Source organism: Trematomus bernacchii, unplaced genomic scaffold (assembly GCF_902827165.1).
Source record: "Trematomus bernacchii unplaced genomic scaffold, fTreBer1.1, whole genome shotgun sequence".
Taxonomy (NCBI): domain Eukaryota; kingdom Metazoa; phylum Chordata; class Actinopteri; order Perciformes; family Nototheniidae; genus Trematomus; species Trematomus bernacchii.
The window spans coordinates 10,551,629-10,574,372 of NW_022987547.1; the positions used below are offsets into that span (position 1 = coordinate 10,551,629).

The window sequence follows — 22,744 nt, forward strand, 5'->3', positions numbered from 1 at the left end:
GTTGTATATATGTCTTAAATGTAATTTAGGTTAACTTCCTAGGCGAGTTTACGCTGTTGACAGGAAGTTGTTGTTGCTATGGAAACAACGTGTCGGAGAAAAGGAGCGGAGATTAACGGAGAAAAGTCATATCTACATATAAAGACGGAGAAAGTAAAGGATAAAGTTTATGTTTAAGTGTTAGCACCCCCCGAAGAGGCACAAGCTCTTACGTTGATATTGGAGATTTCAATAAATTCATATCATCAGTCAAGTCTTCGACCATTATTCGGAGGGAAATGCTACATGATGTGTGTGTGTTTGTGCTCTGCTCAGCTCCGCTCTGTGTGTGTGTTCGGTGTATGTGTGTGTCCGACACCGGCATTTGTTTTCAAATTACCATGAACAGTAATTTACACACATACACATACACATACACACACACACATACACGCCCTGGCGACCGGACATCTTCTTCATGAAACTAATAATATGGCGTAATAAAGGGGCAGTTCCCATAAGAAAGTATCTTGTGCGCACGAGAAAGTATATCGTGCGAACAAGTAAGTATATCGTGCGCACGAGATACTTTTTGACCTGACCAAAAGTGACAGTTTTTTTGGAGATCTGAGAAAAAAGTCAGAATTCTCAGAAAAAGTCTGATTTTGTTTATTTTGGTCAGATCAAAAAAGAAAAATGCCACATATGGCCCTAATCCTCTTCCGTAGCGTTCAGTATTACAACAAATATTTAGTTTTTGAGCCGGTGGGACTGAACATTTGCATTGCCAACAACTTTGCTGTATCTATTGTGCAGAGGACAATACAACATTTGAATCCTGAGAGTCTTTAAATCTTGTGGAAAAAGAGAAATCCTCAGAGAATGTTCTACTCACCAGCGTTGGAGGATGCTGGATCAGGGCCTGAAACAACATCATCATCATCATCATCATCAAGTTATCTGTTAGCTTTGGCATTCTGCTGAGTGCAGTATTGAATGGATATGGATGAGTGGCTTTATTTTAGAGGACATAGGGAGATATTGATTATGGGATGACCTCACCATCTAGCAGCATGACCCCCGCCGCGTCGGTGGCCGCCAGCAGAGACTGACCCCAGGAGTCTGAACACACAATCTCGTAGGGGAACGTGCTGCAGAACAGCTGGGACTCCCATGGCTGCAGAAAAAACATGCACATATGAACATACAGACACATGTAGATATACACAAAGATACAAATAGTGTGATAAGGATCTACTTGCTTTGGCAGGATGTTGTTTTGGAAATATTCTTAAAAGAGTCTGTTCTTTTTAGTTTGTTAAAAAAAAATACACCTGATCTGTTTTCTTAGTCTTTTGTCTAAATTCTTTACTCTCTAGTTTATATGACTTTAAAACATGTTTTGAAAATATTTAAAATAAGGCATATGTTTAAAGAAAGTATATTATAGCCTTGACTGGCAGGTTAAAAACCACTTCCGGTTGTTTGATTTAAATTATTGGCAATCCTGTTTTATGACTAATAAAAAGGTATAATAAAAAAAGTTTTGTTAGGGAATTTTTGATTCATTTTGTTGTTGTTGTAATCAGGGTAGGAATTTCACGGTGGCCGCTTAGGGCTTTTGTTAAAATAAAGGTTTTTAGATTCAGTAAGAGATTAAACTCTTGGAATGCAATTCCTGAAGAAATTGTTAGTGGGAATGCTTTATGCTGAAAAGCTGACGCTGAATTGCTATGCTGAAATGTAATGTGTAGGAAGAAAGTGAAGAATTTAGATTGAAATGATACATGAACACTGGGGGCTTGAATGTGTGATGAGTGAAGAAAAGAAAGTAAAAAGGCTTGGAAAAGCAGCAGAATATTTGAACTGCAAACTTTTGAACTAACTTGATGGCGAATGATCTGTCGCCATGGCAACGGTATTTGATGACACCCCATAATACGCTTAGATGTGTTGATGGCTGCATCGTTACCAAACCTGTGAAGTTTTGGGCCGTTTGGAGCATTTTCACTGAAGTTATGAGAAAACCGTGTTTCATGGCGAGCATTGTGTTGCCATGACAACGGCATTTGAAGAAATCTCAAAACTGTCGCGTAGATGTCTTCACGGCTGGACTGTTAGCACACATGTGAAGTTTGAGCACTTTTTGACCATTTTCATAGGAGTTACGACAACATCGTGTTTTATGGCGAGGGATGCGTTTCCATGGAAACGACATATGGTGAGATCTCAGATTTGGCGTAGAGCTGTTGAGGCATGGACCGGTGATATACAAGTGAAGATTACGGGACAATTGGACCGCGTCCATTGGAGTTACAGCGACATCGTGTTTTATGGCGAGGGATGCGTTGCCATAGTAACACCACATTACGTAACATCAGATTTGATGTAGAGCTGTTCAGGGCCACAGTGTTAACCATCATGTGCAGTGGCGGCGCCAGGGTATGGCTGGGGTAGGCTACAGCCATACCAAGAAATGGCTTAGCCCCACCTTAGCCCCACCATGAAAAATGATGTTAAAGTAAGCAAAATAAAGTCCGCCAACTCGCGCCGAGTAAATTGCACAGACAGCAGTTAGTAAGATTGATTTCAGTAGCTACTTGTCTGGAAATACCGAAGACTAGAAACGGTTTTGAAAACTTTTGTCACGTAGTGATCGTCTTCTCAATAAAACATCTTTGATAATGTCTTCTGGCCAATCAGAATCACGATAACGGCGTGGTGTTGTTGCAGGAAGTCCCGACGGAGAATACTTTTGCTGTAGTACATCTCTATATACATCGATACAACATTACGTGTTGATAGAAAACACGTAATGAAATAAGACCCCACGGTTTGATGATTGATAGGTGTGTGGGCTGTCTTTCATTTTGACACACAGAACAATGGGGGCTATCCACCCTTATCCACAATGTAAAGTAATTCACACAGTCTCTTCCATCTTCTCTCTGTGAGGAGCAGCAGGTTCAGCTTTCAGAACAAAGTAACACAAAACAAAAATGGCATTCATTTTTTTAAATGTGTAGTAATAGATTTATTTATTTTTCTTCTCAAGAGAGTACCAGAATGTGTATTTTATGTTAGTATTTCAAAAAATCTCCTGGGGGAGAATCCCCCCAGACCCCCCTGCAGGGGTTGGGTTTTCAGCATGTCAACTCTTTCACCTGTGGGGAAATTGCAGGATTGGCTCCAGATCGCCCTTTTTATTTACTACAAGACAAATGTGCCTTTTTATTTCATACAGTTCAATTTGGATTGAGACAGGGAAATAATCTAAACCTCACGCGTGGCATTTCACTGTCAAGGGGGGCGATATAGCGTGTATGTAATTACATTGCAAATACTGACTTGAGCCCCACCACTGTATGGGTTAGCCCTACCATAGATTACCCAACAAAAATACTCTGGAGCCACCACTGATCATGTGATGTTGGGTGGCGTTCTGAGCATGTCAGTTGGAGTTATGACATCATCAGTTCATATCTCCAACACACAGGTGTTTATGTTTGAGGTAGCGACGTTATGAAACACCTGTGCTTGAGCTCAGAGATCAAAGGTTTCCATGGTGCATTAATCAGTGAGAGGAGAGCCTTTCCATTGATCTGAATGAGAGATAAACCTCTTACATGTGAACGTTTTGTTGAAGAACCGTAACAGATATCGGTGAAATTTCAACACGTGAAGCATCTCAAGGACCCTGAGCATCTGAAGTGTGCTTTTTGTGTACTTTCGGGTCAATAATGTGGCCTTTTTGGCAGTTTAACTAAAAGGTGTGCGGCTGCTGCTGTGAGGAAAGATCAGGCTGAATTTACAATGGGCCTTAATGGAGACATGTTGAAAGTTTTTGTCACTTCATGCCCTCAAGAGGCATTTTTATTAATTATTTTGCTTAATTTTGTTTTATTTTTCAAACTAAGAGATGTTTTCCTACGTTTTTCAGGAAAGATTATGTCCAAGGAGTGTAGGGTTTGGGAACTATGGCAGGTTTAAAAAAATATATGAAGGCGAATTTCAAGCTCTCCTCCACTCTAGCTGTGTGACATCACACACTCTAAGCCTCAACGAGCTGCGCAATACACACAAATGTTAAAATCTGAAGAAAGCCTCTTTACCAAGGTCTGAACAATGTTTAATATCTCTAAAAGTATGAATCTGATTTAAAAGTTGTGTTACACGAATAATGTCAAAAAGATGTGTAACATTTTGAAGTTGGAATGAAGTTTCTGAGTGAAAGTATGAAGGAGCAGTTAGCAGTTGAAGTCGCATGAAGATTTTTCAAGTCTGAAGAGTTTCTCCATTGACTTCAATGTTAAACATTTGATGAATTATGGGATATATCTCTGGAATTATGAAAGTTAAGAATGTGAAAAGTAATAGCCATCGATTCCCGACCAAGCTGAACGTTTTGATGTTTGAACGGAGTTTCTGCGATGTGGAATGTGGGAGGAGAAGAGCGGCAAAATAACCCGGCGGAATAATAAATAATTTTGTGCGTAGAAGAACAAGTAGTGTTGTGTCATTTAAGGTAAAAATAGACGTGCTCTCACCTCTTTTCTGCACAGGCCGGTGGTGACAAGGCTGGTCGGTGCATCTCCTCTCACAATGGTCTTCAGCTTCAGCGCCTAAAAAACATAATGCCATCAGATATGAAACAGCTTATAGTGCTGGAAGAAGAAGACGTTACATAGTGCATATACATGCTTTCCAAGAAGGACAACAGTGGGCCGAGCTTTCTGAATTATGCATCTTTTATAATGTATATATAATATATAATCACTAATATTAATCTAGCCTGCCATTGATGAGTCCTTGTTTCCTGATTATTTTGGCAGCGAAACTGTGAAAAACACAGAGGTGTAAAGCAGACTGGCCACAGTAAAACATCATAATACACTAAATTAAAGGTGTAATTGCTTTAGATTTCAAATAGAATAATGTTTGCACAAATGCTCAACAATCTGATCAGATTGAGCATGTCCATCCGAGCTGCACAGTCAAGCATCTCTATTTACATATCTGCATAAACAGGCAATCTGGAGATAATGAAATCAATAGCACCCGACAGAACAATGGTCAGGCTGTGCTGTGTACTTTGCCATCCGTGGGAAAATATCCATAAAAATACATATTCTGACCTATCAGGAGTCCATGACAACATGAAAGCATTGTGTTAGATGTGCATTGAGGGAGTCGGTTTAGTTGTTTAGTTGAGGACAAACGCCTCGTCTCTACAGAACTAGATAATCAATGCCTGGACACGTCTACCTTCCTTTGTTTTCATGCTTTACAGCACACTGTGTCGATGCCTCGGCTTTGTGTTTATGTGCGGTGAGCGACAGGAGCAAGAGAAAAACAGTAACACCAACAAGAACATGGGTTAGCAAATTAAGATAAAAAACAACAAAAACAAGAGGGACAGAAGTACTTTGGACATAAACATGTGTTTTTAGAAGTGGCCCTTTACGCTCATTTTCAGGTTCCTATTTGTATTTTGTGTCTTTAATGTTCAAAAAGCTCTTTATTTCTCATACTGCCTGTGCTGCAGCACCTCTTTTCACCCTCTGTCTGAAACCAGAGCCCAGTCTGCTCTGATTGGTTAGCTGGCCGGCTCTGTTGTGATTGGTCAACCGCTTAGAGATGTCCCGCCCCTTAGCCTATCGTATAATGTGTTGCAGCGCTAACCAATAGAAGCACGAGTGTTACATAGTGATGTCATCAAGCCTTTAAGCATTAACATGCACAAAAATCTATATAACCCACTCCATAAAAAAAAGAAAAAATAAGCATAATAGGGCTGCTTCTGAAATTGCAAACCCACTTTCTTTTATCGCCGTTACTCAGCTGAACTAATAAAATATTCCTTAGAGCTTTTGTATATGGTATGGTGAGGGTATACAGTAGTTCACAACAAATCCTGATAGATTGTTCTAATTTAGTATTTGTCCTTATCACAACAGGCCACAAATTGCTACCTTATTTCTTTTATCAGCATTTTAAACCTGAAATAAAAATATCTCGTTTTTTGTTTGGTTTGCTTGGGTAAAAAGACCCAATATCAACAACAATGCCTGATTACTAATATATTATGTTTTAGCTTACAACAGACCACACATTTTCCCCAAGAAAATGTTGTTATTTTATAAACAACCAGAGACTTTTATTTCTATAATGCCGGAGGTCTAGGCTCAGCGCCACGGACAGTTCTTAACTCTTTTCTTTTCTGTGTTTTCAGACTTAGTTCATGTATAATCATAGTTATATCCAGGGGTGCACATAACTGGTACGCAGGTACGCATGCGCGGCAACAATCTGAAATGCGTACCGTCACTTGTGTCACAAAGCGCATTTGCGTACCGACGTACTTGTGAAGCTTTTCCAGAAGGCGGTTAGATCACCGGACGACAGAGTCGGTCTCCGTGTGCACAGACAGGGCTGCTGTTAACGTCGGTCTGTACAGCAGCACTGAGCTACAACAGCTGATCACAACGTTCACACGCTCTGTGGCCACGAAGCTCTGTACTCCACTACCACCCCCCCCCCCCCCCGTTGACATTCCCGAAGCTCTGTACTCCACTAACACCCCCCCCCGTTGACATTCGCGAAGCTCTGTACTCCACTACCACCCCCCCCCCCCCGTTGACATTCGGGAAGCTCTGTACTCCACTACCACCCCCCCCGTGGACATTCGCGATACAGAGGGCTTCATGGGAACTTTGAGGGGAGCCAGAAGTTGGAGTACCAAACACTGACTCCAGGTAATCTGAGTAACTCACTGAGAAAGTTGTGTGCACCCCTGGTTATATCATCTGTAGGTGCTTAGAAAAGAATTATAATGGTGATTACATCAGCCCCGTAATGAGTACTAGACAGAGTCTCAGAGATCTGTTCCTTCAGTCTATTATTTCACCCTGAGCCTCCTGAGAGCAGGTGTCCAGTTCACTGTGATGTCTGTCTGGAATTACAGCTCTTACATTACATAAGGTAGTATAAAGACTCACAGATATTCCTCACAATTGAGAGAAGCTGGTTTCAAAAGATGTCTGTTGCTTCTGCTACAACTGCAGTTTCTCTTTATTTTTACTTTGGACTCGCTATTCTTAAACTAAGAGTTAAGATGAGTTTTTGTACACTTTCCTTCTAGACTCTGAAATGCACGTTTGAACAAATCAAGGACTGAGGATTTTGTCTCACAACTCTGAATCTATATTACATGTAAATGGTGGCAAATAACCTTTTTTCCCCCCTGTTGACTCAATTTACGAAAGATGAATATGTGTATTACAAAGTGTATGTATAACATGTTACATGTCACAAGTTAGATAAAAGCTTAATGTAAACATCTGTGTAAACATGTGTATAGTGTTTAAGTTTCCTCACTAGGTGTGTTTGGCCCTGTACACTCTTTGTGTGTTTCTACCTTTTATGTGGGTGTGTATCCTGGATTCCATGTGTGTGTACAAGGGGGTGTTTCTCTAATTGGTTGGTAATACCGCCTTTGTGTGTGTGTCTGTGTGTGTGTGTGTGTGTTTCACTTCCTTACCTGCCCTATTCTGACAAACTCTGCCTGCCGTGCCTCCTCCTTCTTGCGTGCAGACTTCGGAGACTCAGGCAGCACGTCGCTGAAGGACCGCCGGTTTAACATGTTCTGGGGAGAAAAAGGAACCTAAACGTGGAACACCAACACACACAAACACAGACACACGCACACATGAAGGGGAAAAAGAAAGCAGAAAGGGGTCTTAGAGACTGACCCTGGCAGGGGGTGAGACAGCAGCAGTGAGAATGAAATTGTGTTAGCAGCAACATGGAAAGAAGGATAGGGAAAAAACAAGAGAATTAAGATAAAAAAGTGACGTGAGGAGAGAGAGCCCTGCTGAGAAAGTCAGCATTGCAGCAGTCCAGTGTGGTGCAGTATGCAGAGGGCTGCAGTGGATACAGCAGAACAAAAGTCAGCAGTAGCTGAAGTGACAAGGAGGAGACAACTTGGATAGTAAAAAAAAAAAAAAGGACGTTCATTCAAGAATGAGCAGGACTCAGAGTCACTGGGCAGCGGTACCTTGTGCAGGTCAGGCATGAGGTCTTGGTAGAGCGAGCGGATCAACATGTCCAGTGTCCGCTGGCGCTTCTGGGCAAACGTTGGCGTCTCCAGTGTGGCTTTCTCTCCATTGATTACTGCAGGGGATGAAGAAAGATCAGATGAGAACATTAGCATATCAGGGTTATTGAATGGCTGTATTTGTATGCATTTTTTCTCAAATGCCCTTACGTTTGACTAATAAAAAGTCCCTGAATTCTTGGTGATCAGTAAACACAGGTGGAGATGGGAGAGGGGGTCCAAACAGTGGAACGCTCTCCTCTGAGAATATCTTCAACCTGTGACAAAGAGCAGATATTTCATATTTCTCTTACACTTATAATGGATGTCAAGCACATCAAACAGTATGCAACATGAACAACTTGTTTGAAAGAGGACATATTGTGCCTTTTGTGCCGCTTTAATGTTCAAAAAGCTCTTTATTTTTCTCATACTGCCTGTGCTGCAGCACCTCTTTTCACCCTCTGTCTGAAACCAGAGCCCAGTCTGCTCTGATTGGTTAGCTGGCCGGCTCTGTTGGGATTGGTCAACCACTTAAAGATAACTTGCCCCTTAGCCTATCACGTACAATGTATTGGAGAGCCAGCCGATAGAAGTGTGAGTGTTACATAGTGATGTCACTATGTTCAGGAAGTAAACAAAGGAGTCCAAAGGTAGGATTTTACTTTGCAGACCATTTACATGCACAACAACTTATGTAACACACTACAGGAAATGGAAAACCCCCAAAATAGGTCCTCTTTAAAGGGAAAATGTACCACATCTTATGTTGATGTACAATTAGTCTCAACATGTTCTTAATTAACCAAGAAATCTGATTTATCCTGTACAGACGGGTGTACTGTATTAGCAGTGCCTACATGTACCAGGATGCATAACGCTTAGAGTTCCTGCTGGCTATCCTCTCACATTTCACATTTCTTCTGCTGTGTACTTTTCCTCTGTTAAAAGCTGCTGTATATTTAAGTCCAAACACAATGTGCATAATAACCTTTGAGGGCTACAATTTTTTCTTTTGGAAACATAACTGGTTTGTTATACTTGCAAAGTAAGTTCACTTTGCTAGTATTACAAACCAGAGAGTGGCATCTGGTTCAGGAATGCTGCCTTGGTACGAATAATTGGAGATTAGACATCCAAGTTGAAATAGTTTGAAGTTCTTATTTTGCATCAAACTTCTTCACTTTAACTTAAAATGCAGGAAAGATAAAAGGAAGTGCAGCAAATGTTCATGGTGCAAAAGGAGGAATTTATTGTCTCAAAAGACTACCTTAAACTTCAACACCACTGATTGGACATCCACATAGAAGGTGGTGAACTCTCTGTTTAATCATTTAATCAAAGGAACAATCAAAAGGTAGAGGCACATTGTGGATTGAACCACCTTAAAGCAGAGTGTTAATCAAAGCACTCACCTGTAACTGTCATTCTGGCTATTATACCTAACTAATGCAAAAATATCTGGACAGGGAGTGAAGGAAACACTGATTATAAAGGAGACACTATGATGTGATATCTGCTCATAGCTTCTGAGCTGATTACCACTTCATTTTTTCTGAAAATCTCTGTCCGTGTGAAGGATACGGGTGAAGTGCGATCGGATCATAGACGGTTTGAAGGACGACGATGCGTCATCCCCTTCCTGGAATACAATGGTAACAATGTCGTTTCCAATGTGTCTCTTTCTCTCCACCTGACAGACGAAAGAGACACAAGGTGAGACAAAATACGTAACCACAGAGCTCTGTGATTCATGTGAGGCAGGAGGAAGTCTTTAAACCTGGATTAATTGATTTTATGGTCACTTAGGGGCACAGCAACAAACCGTAAACACAGCATTGATATATAGACACCGTTTAAAGTTGTTACGACATATCCAGCAGACACAGGGAGAAATTAGCATTCGTATTCTGCTGTGAGTACAATGAAAATCAGTCTGTGTATCTGCATTTGGAATTTTGGAGCTCTGTTAAAAGCTGCTGTATATTTAAGTCCAAACACAATGTGCATAATAACCTTTGAGGGCTACCATTTTTTCTTTTGGAAACATAACTGGTTTGTTATACTATAGTAAGTTCACTTTGCTAGTATTACAAACCAGAGAGTGGCATCTGGTTCAGGAATGCTGCCTTGCTACGAATAATTGGAGATTAGACATCCAAGTTGAAATAGTTTGAAGTTCTTATTTTGCATCAAACTTCTTCACTTTAACTTCAAATGCAGGAAAGATAAAAGAAAGTGCAGCAAATGTTCATGGTGCAAAAGGAGGAATTTATTGTCTCAAAAGACTACGTTAACCTTCAACACCACTGATTGGACATCCACATAGAAGGTGGTGAACTCTCTGTTTAATCATTTAATCAAAGGAACAATCAAAAGGTAGAGGCACATTGTGCAGTACTGAATTTAGGTAAAAATATTTATTTATGTATTTTATTATATAATATAATATTATATATATTACATTGTATTGTATTCTGTTTTATTCTATTCTATTATTTGTTTATAATCATTATTATATTAATTCTTTTATTTGTTTTATTGTTACTATTTTCATTAGCATTATGTGTATGTATTTGTATTAAAGGTAGGGTAGGTACATTTGAGAAACCAGCTCGAGATCGCTAGAATTTGAAAATACACAACCGGAGAAAATCTGCCACTTCCTTACAGAGCCCCTCCTCCAACACACACGAACGTGCACATGACCAATGAGGGCACGAGATAAGTTTGTGCACAGATGGAAGGCTGACAGGCAGGTAGGCCATCCAGTTATTTTAGCCGGCCCGGCTAAAATGATTGGTCGTGCTTTTTACAGTACTACGGCTTCCACAGATGACATTTTTTTTATGGATTTTTTGTCAAAGCACTTAAGATATTCATTGCTATCGAGATGTTAAGAGCATTCCATGGAATATAACAAAAAGTGTATCTCGAGCCGGTTTCTCAAACTTACCTACCCCACCTTTAACTGTATTTATTTTAAATGTAAATGATGTCATGTTCATTGATTTCTTTTGTATTTTATTATTATTTTAGCATTGTTTTCGTGTTTTGTGTGTTTTACGATGTGTAAATCTAATAAAGACAACGTTAAAAAAAAAGAAAAAGTACTATATTCACTCTCAAATGTTATTACCATAAGGTAGAGACCATATTCAATAACCAAATTCATAGAGAAGAACCATTTCTATTTTTAAGAATATAAATCCTGTTGTTTTTAATATTAATTTCTTCTGGAAATCATGCCAGATTTAACTTTTGTTTACCCTCAGTATCAGTACGGCTTTTTTTTTTACAACACACTTCTGGGTGGATAACAACACTACACTTCACGCGTTAAGCTGAACTGACTTTACCTCTCAGGTGTGAATCATATTCCTTCCCATGATTCCAGTTGTTGTCCCCCCCCCCCCACACACTCACATGCAGTAGGGCACAGACTGTTCCTTAATATTGACTGCTTTCTTTTTCTTTTTTACACAAGAAGAAATCCAATTACATGTCAGATCTGCAAAGCAGCCCTTTTGAGTCATACTCACTAATATTGACATAACAGAAAGCAGCTTTACATTGAAGCATTGATGTCCTTTCTTCTTCTTTTCTTCCTACAGTGAGCACATTGTTGGCTATTTTACTGGCTTCCTATCAGTTAGGGTCTTTTTTCTGCTAAATGACAGAGAGATGAGGACCTGTGACTGATGTGCAATTAGAATTTCTGCAATTTCTCTAATTGTAGGGAAAAGCAGAAACAGAGGGTAATTCTTTGGCTTTTTTGCGATCTTAAAATAGACAGGAACGGGAGAAACAGGGTAGCAGACCCGATTTAAATGCAATTGTTTTTTACTCAATTAAATAATTATTCATATTTTACACTACATTGTAACTTTTATTCTTGTGTTTTTTACCTATTTTTTTCTACTTTAGCTTATTTTTCCTTTCTTCTACTCTCTTTGCTTTTTATTGACTGTTTTTAAATGTTTTTATATGTCATTTGATAATGTGTTTCTGCTGCACTATATCCTAATGTATATCCATTGTTTGTAAAGCACTTTAAATTGCCTTGTGTTGAAAGGTGATATTTAAAGGGGACCTATCATGCAAAATGCACTTTTGTACGTCTTTTATACATGAATATGTGTCCCCGGTGTTCCAGGGAACTCACCAAGTGTCAGAAAACACAACCCTCTCTATTTTCCTCCATACCCAAATCTCTAAAAAAGGGGCTGCAACGGATCTGATAAAAACTGATCCAGATTTGAACACTGTCCTGACGTCAGGACGGTGGCGCTACGGCTATTGGGCCGACTCCACCAATCAGGAGGAGACAGCCACGGCCATTGCCGTTCGAAAGCGCTGGAGACGCTGTAGTACCTATGCCAGGCCTGTAGATGGTGCTGTTCTCACTGAATCTGCCCTTGCAAAAACAGAGCTAAAAAATGTCAAATTGAGCAAAATGAGGCATGGCTAAAATGCATGATCTGTTTGGTATTTTGAAAAAAAAAAAGTATAAATATGCCTTATATAGGTATGGTCCTACACTATATTATTCAAATATAGCATGATAGGTCCACTTTAAATAAACTTACCTTGCCTTGCTATACTTTTATAGTGATAAACCAAAGCTTTGGACCGATTTGAACCAAAGCTAAAATGTTAAATCTTCCCAGTGGTTCAAAACTTTTAATCTCAATCAGATCCGATCAGATTTTGAAATCCCATTTTTTGTGATCCAGGATCAGACAAGTCGGCCAGATTTTGTCCCTGTAGTTCAAAGCAATTCAGGATAGGATTATCCTAAATAATAAGGTAAATCCAGATTCAGACTTTTCAAGATTACTAGATCCTGAATATCAGTGCTTTAATCCTACCGATCTCCATCTAGTGGATATGAAAAATAATACAAGGAAGACAAGAGACCACATTGCAGACATCTATTGTCCGCAATTACGTTTCAAAGGTGATGACAGATGATGGACTTTTGTTTTGTTGAAGATATTTTTTCTTTAATCTAAATTACATTTGTGATTGACAATCTTTGTTGTGATAATTTTATGAGCATAAACATTTATGTCATCAACATACCTGTTGAAAACAAAATAGGCCACCACAAACATGACCAAAAAATGAAAAATAAAATTGATTAGGCATGAAGGCTAAAAATTGTGTATTATTTCAGTTAACAAACTTTGACATCTTATTTATATTGAAACATATTTTTAAATAAATTGTACAGTACATTTTGCTCTGGTAATCCACTGGAAATCCACCCCTCTGGTGGGATCAAGATAATCCAGTTTTTTGGGATCAAACTGATCCCAATCCTGTGTTGTCGGTTTGAACTACCCGTTTTGAAGATTTGATCCAGATTAAAGCTTGGATTTGATTTCCTGATCTGATCGGATATCAAAGTGATCCTAATCCTGTTTTTTGGTTTTGAACTACCCAAAATCCAAATCTGATCCGATCAGATAGGGATTAAAAGTTTTGAACCACTGGGTCCTGGGGACCATGAAAAATGTTCAATCAAATACAAAAATGCAACCCTCATTGTGCAGCTAGAGAATTGCCAAGTTTTTTAGGATCTATCCTCTGGGTACCCTGAATCTTTGAAACAAATTCATGTAAATCCAGATGTCGAAATATCTGATTCTGAGCCATGAGGCTGACATTTGACTGTGGCTGAAGATAAGAACTATATAACAGATAATAATGCAGAAACCCACCTGCTGCTTGTTCTCTTTAGAGTAGGGTAACATGGTGGAGACGTGGAACATGAGCTCATGGCCCTGATACACCGTGTAGATGGAGTTCATTCCTGTAGTGTCATCTGTAGGAGAAAACGGACCGAAACAGAAGCAGACAATGAGAGTTTGGCATATTGAAAAAGCATTGTACTTTTGAATTATGTAGTTATTCAGAGGTCTCTTACTCTTGGTGTCCAGCCCCCCCCTGTATCCGGCCCACCCCTGCAGCGTGATGGAGTCACCGAGCAGATTGAGAAACTTGTCAAAACTCTCACTCCCCATCTCTGAAAGAAACACAGGTCTTTTAACTTTGCAGGTATCATTTTGATGTATTTAATACAGGGTTGGGTTGACATTTTGGGAAATACCCATAATTGCTTTCTTGCTGGGGGGTTAGATAAGATGTTCGATATCACGCTCATCAGACCAACAGATCCGAAAGCAATACAATCCACATGGCCACACCTCTAACGCTCTCTAACAAGTTATATCTTGTTTTCTATACATGTACAAAAAGCATGTGAAACCTATAAGTAACAGGGTGTATGATCTGAACTATGTATTGGCCTTGTGCATCTTAATAAGATACAGCATGTTATAAAGAGAGATATAGAAGTTCTTGTTGGTGGATTTTGATATTCTTTTAGAATTAGGCCAGTTTTCTCCCGCTCTTTCCAGTCTTAATTCTAAACTAACCTAAGCTGCTGCCTCCAACAATCGATATTAAGATGTTATTGATCTTCTTATCTAACTTTTGGCAAGAAATCACATTTCCCAAAATGAAAACATTCCTTCAAAAGTGTTTGGACACTGAAGTAAAAAAAGTATAAAGGATTTACCGTTGCTGAACATCTCGTCATCTGTGAGCTGGCCGTCTTTGGCAAACAGGACTCCAAATTTAAAGTTGACAGAACCCTACAAAATTATAGCTGGGTTAGAATTATGAAACTATTTACAATTTATATCATTATTTATGTATCATACTATGCTCCTATGCAAGTAAATATGATGCAAAAGATACACACAAGGTTTTTAGAAGTGCTTATTATCAGTGTTGAATGTAAAAATAACAACTTGGGTATTTACAGAAGATGGAACAGTATTGAAAGCATGCATTAACTGTGCATACTAGTAACTACATATAAAAAGGAATACACTTGGAGATAAATATAATTATCTTATCTTAAAAGATCTAAGACAATATCAAAGGGTTTGTATCAACAGTATGTCAAGGACTTTTACCAGAAAAAGCATCAATACAGAATCAAATGGAAAATAATCTAAAATACCTCCTGTTCCTCCAACACCAGCAGATCCTGAGGAAAGAGGACACAATAATTATAATAAACAGTGACCAGCCCGTCAGCCTGAGGATGGTGTGAAGTGTACATGCTGCTGATCAGGCCTGGCATGAAATGGACCCGGGCTTCATTTCATTTGCTCTGAGTCTCACCTTCTGAATCTCGGCATTGAGGATCTCCCTCGGGCCTTTCTCAAACCTGTCCATGTTCATTGCACTGGGATAAAGGGAAGAGGAGGAAGTAGTAATGGATAAAAAGAGAAAGAAAGGGAGTGCTTAGGATCGATGGAAGACAAATAGCCTTAAGGGTTGCACAGAGAAATGAGAGAGACCTGATACAGGGGATTTCTCTTCCTGCTTGTCCTCATTCATCCTCACTTTGAGGAGTGATGGCGCTCAGCCCGAGGAATTTATAATCTCCAATCTTCTGCTTCATGCATCTTATTATATCCTGTTACCTGTCACTCAGGACATCTGATACTGAACACAAGATATGAGTCTCCAGATTGAGTAGTTTTTCGAGCGATCGTGCTATTATTTAATGATTGTGCTTGTAAAAACAAACATTATTTGGTTATAGCTTCTCAAAAGTGAGGGTTTGCTGCTGTTTTATTATATATTATATAAATAACTAGAACCTAAATATATTTGAATATATCTCCTTGGGCTCTGGAAAACTATTATCATTTTCCAAAATGTTCAAAAACATTTGCATCATAATGAAGATAATTGTTAACAGCAGCATTACATTGATGGCCAACCAAATCAAGACACATTTCAATCCTTAAAACTCTCCCTCTTATTTTTCTTTTCTTTTCACCTTCAATCGTTTTTTTTAAATGGTTTCTTTATTTTTTTGTATGTACTTTATGTCCATTTCACATATTTAAAATCAATGGCATTTGGTGTTGCCTTTGAAATTTGCATTATTTACAAATTCTCTTTGTGTACGCACGATAGGGGGGGAAAGTAGACATTAAAGACCCTCATCACAAAAGACCAAACGTTTTCTTCTGATTGAAATGATAAATTCTACTTCAAAAAACATGAAACTAATCAAATAACTGAAATGATTATGGGTATGTCCTACGGTTGTCAGACCAAGCTGCATATCTTATTCTAACAAAATGTTATCATACCCCAATAGAGACTTTCAATAATAAAATTTTCTTAATATAGATTTAGTGATCATTTGTGGCAAATACAGTATGAATGCACCAAAACACCAGAAAACACTGTGTCATGTAGAGTACATAGACTATCTATTATATTTGTGGGGCTTTGACATAAAAAAACTGTGCTCCTTAACGGCTACTGGGCAAATGAGAGGCTCTGCGTCAGTCTTTATGTCTCAGCCCAGCTTTAGATAACTAACAATATCCCCTCTGATTCAGTACATGTGTTGACCAGAGTGAATGAAATGTGTGTGTTGAGCTGCAGGCTGCACACTCACCTTAGGATGGACTTGACGGATAGTGTTTTGGTGGGGCTGTAGGGGAGGCTGATCTTCAGAGTGCCCTGAGCCAACAACAACACAGATCAGGGATTACAACCTGTTGCTCATGTATAAAAGAACATCCTCAAAACTCAGTATTAAACTAAAGAAAGTCCCAGTATATTTTCTTCTATCAGTCATAAAGAAAATCACAAAGTTAAATCGGAGCAATTCAAATCAAACTAGATTGTTCTGTTCAACAACAACAACAACATCCTGCAGCAGTGTGACAGGAACAAGACAAATCAATGTGATCAGGCGGCGGAGGTGCACCAGCCTAATCAGTTTACAGATGAGGCTAAATTAAATCCCAGCTATCTTGGTCATAAAGCTGAGTCACTATAATAACGTTTTATAATAATAACTTTATTTATACAAACACACAATAATAAACATGCATCTCATACACATGCACACTGACTCAAAAATAGAGTAATGAGGCAAAGGTAGAAAGTAACTACATTAAGTAATGAGGTCCTTGTAGTTCATTTGAGTATTTCCCACTTATTTTTGGAGGTAAAGTTTGTATTTTTTATTCTACAAAATTGAACTTAGAGATTTACTATAAAAAACTCCATAGGTAGTGTCGTAACGATATACATTTTAGGGTCAAATAGGTACACTTTTCAAATAGGAAATCATTAAAACAAGAGAAAAAACCCTTAAATAATATCACTGTTTAGCTAAACTTGTTTTTGCAGGGGACCTGACTCCAATAGTAAAGTGCTATGTAGACCTTTATGATCTACTTACTTCTCCCTTTGGATACTTGAAGCGGCGCGCCTCTGTTTACCAAGCAAGGTCCGTACAGACCACAGCCACCAACATGTATGACTCTGACTTCAGTGCTATGTTTACGTGTATAAAGGATCTGAGAACTTGTTCCACCATTACTGTGCAGATGTTAATCTCACCGCCTTCCTCCAGAGGATGGCTCGGTACTGAGGGACCCGCTGGTTGTTCTGATCCGAGAGAACGACCGACAGGTAGAAGGGATTCTTCTCTGCGTCTGTACCCACATAGTTCTGGTGGACTGAGGGAGACAGAGAAAATGTACACAGTTATACACACATCCACTTTAAAGAGGCCCTAGTATGCTGGTATGGTTTACCACATCCTATAGTGTGTTATATAGGTGTTAGTGCATGTAAATGGTCTGCAAAGGCTGAAATCCCTGTGTTCCCTCCAGAGGGACTTTCTCTTGTTTACCTCCGTAACATAGTGACATGACATTACATGACATGACATGTTACTTGTTAGACGCTTTTATCCAAAGCGACTTACATCCTCAATACTGTGGGCAATCCCCACAGGAGCAATTTGGGGTGAAGTGTCTTGCCCAGGGACACAACGACATGCTGACTGCAGTGGGGTTTGAACCAACGCACAACCCACTGCACCACACGCCTCCTCTGACATCACTATGTAAGACTTGTGCTTCTATTAGCTAGCCCTCAAACGCATTGTACGTGATAGACTAAGGGGCGGGACATCTCTAAGCGGTTGACTAATCACAACAGAGCCGGCCAGCTAACCAATCAGAGCAGACTGAGCTCTGGTTTCAGACAGAGGGTGAAAAGAGGTGCTGCAGCACAGGCAGTATGAGAAAAATAAAGAGCTTTTTGAACGTTAAAGCATAGAAACATGTCCCAGAAGAAAGAAACATTTCAGATTTCCTCTAACAATAAAGTGTTATCGTATCGTACACAGTGATCAGAGAACTGATGATTTAGTTGTACTTATTAAGGTAGAAGGGAACCGAAATTCATTCAAATCTCAGTGTTTCTCTGCTTTTTTTGTCCTCTGTCCCTAACACTATTCTTTCATCATTTCTGCCTTCCTTTCATTCATCACCAGTTTTCTCTGTGTGTGGTCGCAGACAAAGATCTCAGCAGCAGAGTCACACATTCATGCCTCCTCTTCTTCGGTTGACAGGGCAACATCTTCGGAAACAATGCTGAACAGACCTCCAAACCCAATTAGACGCAGGATATCTCTCTGCATTGCCGTCCCTTCCTTTGTCCTCCCTCTGGTGCTTTCTCTCCCTCTAATGTTTTCTTTATCCCACATTTTCTTTCTCTATTCGGCTTTTAGCTCTCTTTATTCTCCATTCACAATGTTTTCATGCTTCAGGTGAGCGATGACTTTGCATGGTTGGCTTGCAATTATACAGGTATTAGTTTAGACAGCTTGAGCTTTTATTTATTTGGGAAGAAAAGCAAATTGTAATCAGAGTTGTCTTCGTACCTTACGCAAGACAATGAGGAAACAACGTTGAGCTTTTGTTCTTCTTCACCTAATCATCAAGACATGGAGAATTCGAGCCTTTGTTTTGGATGCTTCATTACACAGGAAGTGCCAGTGTTAGAATAATTGGCCCTGGTCTGGTAATGTGTTGTACGATGCAGTCGGCTCTGCTCCGGCTGTGAGACGCAGATGGCTCAGCTGCAGTCCAAACAGGTTTGCAGCCAACTTTCTGGAGACATGGCGACATTTTAAACTGCCCATGCCATACCGTGATTACACCCTGGCTGGAGGAGAAATGTTCTAACTTTTTTTCACAATCACTTCCATTCATCCGTCCTTTATCTCATCCTTTTAGAGCTGAATGTGATTCGAGTCACGGTAAAGAAACCCCGGACAATGATCTTTTGTTGCACAACTTTCTGTGCCGCCCACACTGTGAGCGAGGCGCGGTGATAATGAGGACGGAGAGATGATGAGGGTCACAAAGGTGAAAGGAGCACTTCTAAATATATATATTTTAACAATCACAGTGAATGGCTCCTGCCTGCCTGCCTGTTGCAGAGCGCCAGGCTCATTTCAGGAGCCAACAGTCCGATCTTAATTGCGTTATCTGTTGGAGGCAATTCTTTCTGCCGTGTGTGTGTGTCCTCTAGGGCTTCCTCTCCGGGCGCAGTATGGGATTAGAGTGTGTTTGAGACTCGCTGTGGGGATATTGCTGGATGCTAACAAGTTTTGGCCCTGAATGAAGAGTGGTGCAGAGTAAGGACGTGACTGACTTCATAAGATAAGAAGTGTCCTGTGGACCAGGGAAGAGATTCAGACCATGTTTTATTTCTGTGGCTCTCCTTTATCATTAACCCATGGTTTCTTGAGCTGTAGTTCACCGAAATAAATCTTCATCAAATCAAATGATGCACGTTACCGTGGATTAACCAAACCGGTGCACTGGTAATTTAAATTATGATATACAAATACAAATATGCAGCAAAATCTTTTTGAGCAGATTGTTTTATACTGAAAGCTACATACACAGCCCACACCAGCCCATTCATGCATTTTCCAAAAATAGAAGGCACCACCGAAAACGTGATTGGATGTGTTTTACGGTAATATGATAAAATGATTTGGCTATTAAAAAGACCAGCCTTTTTGAACTCTTGTGTTTAGCTGCCTGCATCTAAACAACCGATTATGAGAGCCAGTCTCCACCACCCAATTTGCTAAAAACTGCTTCGTCAACCACCTGAACATGAACATGTGCCAACTTTTACATTATAGTAGCACTATTCTGAGGCCTTTGAAAATAACTGTGTGTGTTTACACAAATTCCCCTCCAGACCCCCAAAAATATTGGCCTAGAAACACTTTTCTGCTTCAAAGTACCACCAGCGATTGTCCAAATGTGGTCAGACTATAGCACAACGACAAACAAGTCGACCAGAAGGAATCAGCCTTATGTAGCCCTCTGTGTAACACTTACTGTGTGTGTGGGTTGGTGTGTGTGATTTTTTTAACAGATCACCACAGAGCAGCACTGACCTTTTCCCAGGAAGTATTTAAAGAACCATCTGGTGTGGTACTCTGGATTCTCCAGATGGACATCGGTTCTCCTCCAGGTTCCTGGCGTGTAGTCCAAAGCCTGTTTTTAACACACACAAACCACACACACACCACACACAGACACGCAGATACACACGGCACACACACAAAACACATTGTCATCATGATGGTCACACACAGCTTGAGTCACAGCGGTCTTCTCTGAAAAACTGTTACACAATGCAGCAGTAACGATTAAAACTCTCAGGTCAGGAAATCAGACGCAGCCTGACCACAGTGAGCCACAGACTGTGTGGTTTCTGTTTCTATTCTGTCATGATGGAACTAATCCATACCGAGATGTGAGACAAAAGCTAGGAGTGAATCACATGAGGACAGGTCACCAAAATAGACATACACTGCTGTGAAACTGACATAACTGTGTGTGATAAATAGGAGCCAGCAGGGGTTGCAAACAGCTAGCATGGCTCTTTTCAAATGATAAGAAATCTGTATCCCAGCTTCTTTGTTCTCCAATTCTTACTTTGTTTTGAGAATAAAAGCACCATCAAATATCTTCCCATAAAGCAATGGTACAATTTAAAGAAATGTTTTAATGAGTAAGCTTTAAAGTTGCCAACAGTGTTGGAGGTTGTGTGGGAACATGGAGGCTGACCACTCGCACATTTTCTGGAACTGTACAAAGATAAGGTCATATTGGGAGAAGGTTAATGCAGTTGTCAAAATTATTATGGGATATGGAATCCCAAATACCTGCCCGGTGATGTATCTTGGGAACATTAAGGATGTTGTAATGGGAGGCGATCTATATTTGACTAAGGTTTTACTTGCAGCGAGTAAGAAAGCTATAACTAGGAATTGGCTTAATGTGAACGCTCCGAATCAGGAGCAGTGGCTGGAAATTGTTCGAGATCTTTTTGTCATGAAAAAGTTGACATATGTTTTGAGAATCCAAGAGAATGCATTCAATAGGAAATGGGAAAAGTGGAATATTTACATGGTTGACACCAATGAGTAAGTGAATGACTAATTCATTCCTGTACAGCAGTGACCATCAACTGGTGGCCCGCCAGACATTCTCTTCCGGCCCGCACAGTGGGGGTGACTGTGGCGTTGGCGGAGTGGTTAGTGCGTCCGCCCCCACTCATGTCACCTCGAGTTACACGGGTTCGAGCCCCACGCTCGTCAAAAAACGTAGTTGTGTCCTTGATCAAGACACTACATTCCCAAAGGTGCTGTATAGGTGATATATGATGTATAGGTGAAAGATGATGATTACTTTTAGAAAAAAATAATTTAGAAAAATATGAGGAGAAGTTTATGTTTAATCCGTGTATGGTTCGTTCTTTGGACCAAAACGGAAAAACCGACCTTATTCTGTTTTTAAACCAAAACGGGTTAACAAGAAAGTTACCGGTTCGCCAAGGAGGAAGTGGAGCACACAGGAGACAACCGTTTCATTGCAGACTGTTATGTTTATGTGGGGAAATGGCAGCGCATACATTATTTCAGACATGCGTGCCTGGCAAACAATTTTCTTATATCCTGCAACCGTTTCCCACCAATCAGGACACGGTATTAATAAAAAAGTTGATTCCTTTCCCTGCCAATCAGGACTGCTTTCAGTTTTATTACCCCGGATACAGGCTTATAAAAAAAAGGATAATTTTTTCAATAAAGTGAACATATTAAACAATTGTATATATATAAATATATAATTTATTATGATTTTTATATAAATATATATATATATATATATATATATAAAAATCTCTGGCCCCCGAAATTGTCTCTTGGATTAATGTTGGCCCTTGGACAAATGTAGTTGTGACCCCTGCTGTACAGTATGTGTGAATATTGAAGGACTTCAGACAACCAGTAATTATTGTGCTTTATTTTATAACTGATTTGTGTGTATTATTTGTTTTGCTTTAGGTGAAAACTCAATAAAAACACAAGTGTACAGAGTTGCTGTATACACATTTCTGAAAGAGCCAGGCCATTTTTCCCAGCTGCCACTTTATGCTAAACTAAGCTAATCCTTACTATAGGTTCATATTTAGCGTGACGACATAGGATTATATCTTCTCATCTAACTTTCAGCAAAAAAGCATATTTTTTTACCTTTCAAACTATTGCTTTAAGTCACCGTTAATAAAATAAATGTAAAATATAATAATGTGTCTTCATCTATAAATGTTTTACCATCCCAGCTTTTTGACTTTTAATTCCGATATACCTCACATACTTTTCATTGTAATTTCTTATTTCTATCGTTACATTTTTGTAAATACTTCATTTTTTGTATATTGTATAATACC

At 39.5% G+C, this 22,744-nt stretch overlaps 1 protein-coding gene across 3 annotated transcripts in view; it reads right to left on the reverse strand.

Annotated features, from left to right (window-relative positions):
* garnl3 (GTPase activating Rap/RanGAP domain like 3) overlaps positions 1-22,744 on the reverse strand; it is a 79,959-nt gene that overhangs the window by 17,825 nt on the left and 39,390 nt on the right. For all 3 annotated transcript variants that reach the window (XM_034123220.1, XM_034123218.1, XM_034123219.1), the window contains exons 4-19: positions 20,403-20,502; positions 17,531-17,649; positions 16,575-16,639; positions 15,275-15,338; positions 15,111-15,137; positions 14,661-14,736; positions 14,007-14,105; positions 13,801-13,904; positions 9,659-9,767; positions 9,490-9,535; positions 8,246-8,352; positions 8,036-8,151; positions 7,520-7,624; positions 4,527-4,601; positions 1,042-1,156; positions 875-901 (exon numbers count right to left, since the gene is read on the reverse strand). In XM_034123220.1, the coding sequence (XP_033979111.1) occupies positions 875-901; positions 1,042-1,156; positions 4,527-4,601; positions 7,520-7,624; positions 8,036-8,151; positions 8,246-8,352; positions 9,490-9,535; positions 9,659-9,767; positions 13,801-13,904; positions 14,007-14,105; positions 14,661-14,736; positions 15,111-15,137; positions 15,275-15,338; positions 16,575-16,639; positions 17,531-17,649; positions 20,403-20,502 (1,354 nt within the window). The remainder of the gene's footprint in view (positions 1-874; positions 902-1,041; positions 1,157-4,526; positions 4,602-7,519; positions 7,625-8,035; positions 8,152-8,245; positions 8,353-9,489; positions 9,536-9,658; positions 9,768-13,800; positions 13,905-14,006; positions 14,106-14,660; positions 14,737-15,110; positions 15,138-15,274; positions 15,339-16,574; positions 16,640-17,530; positions 17,650-20,402; positions 20,503-22,744) is intronic.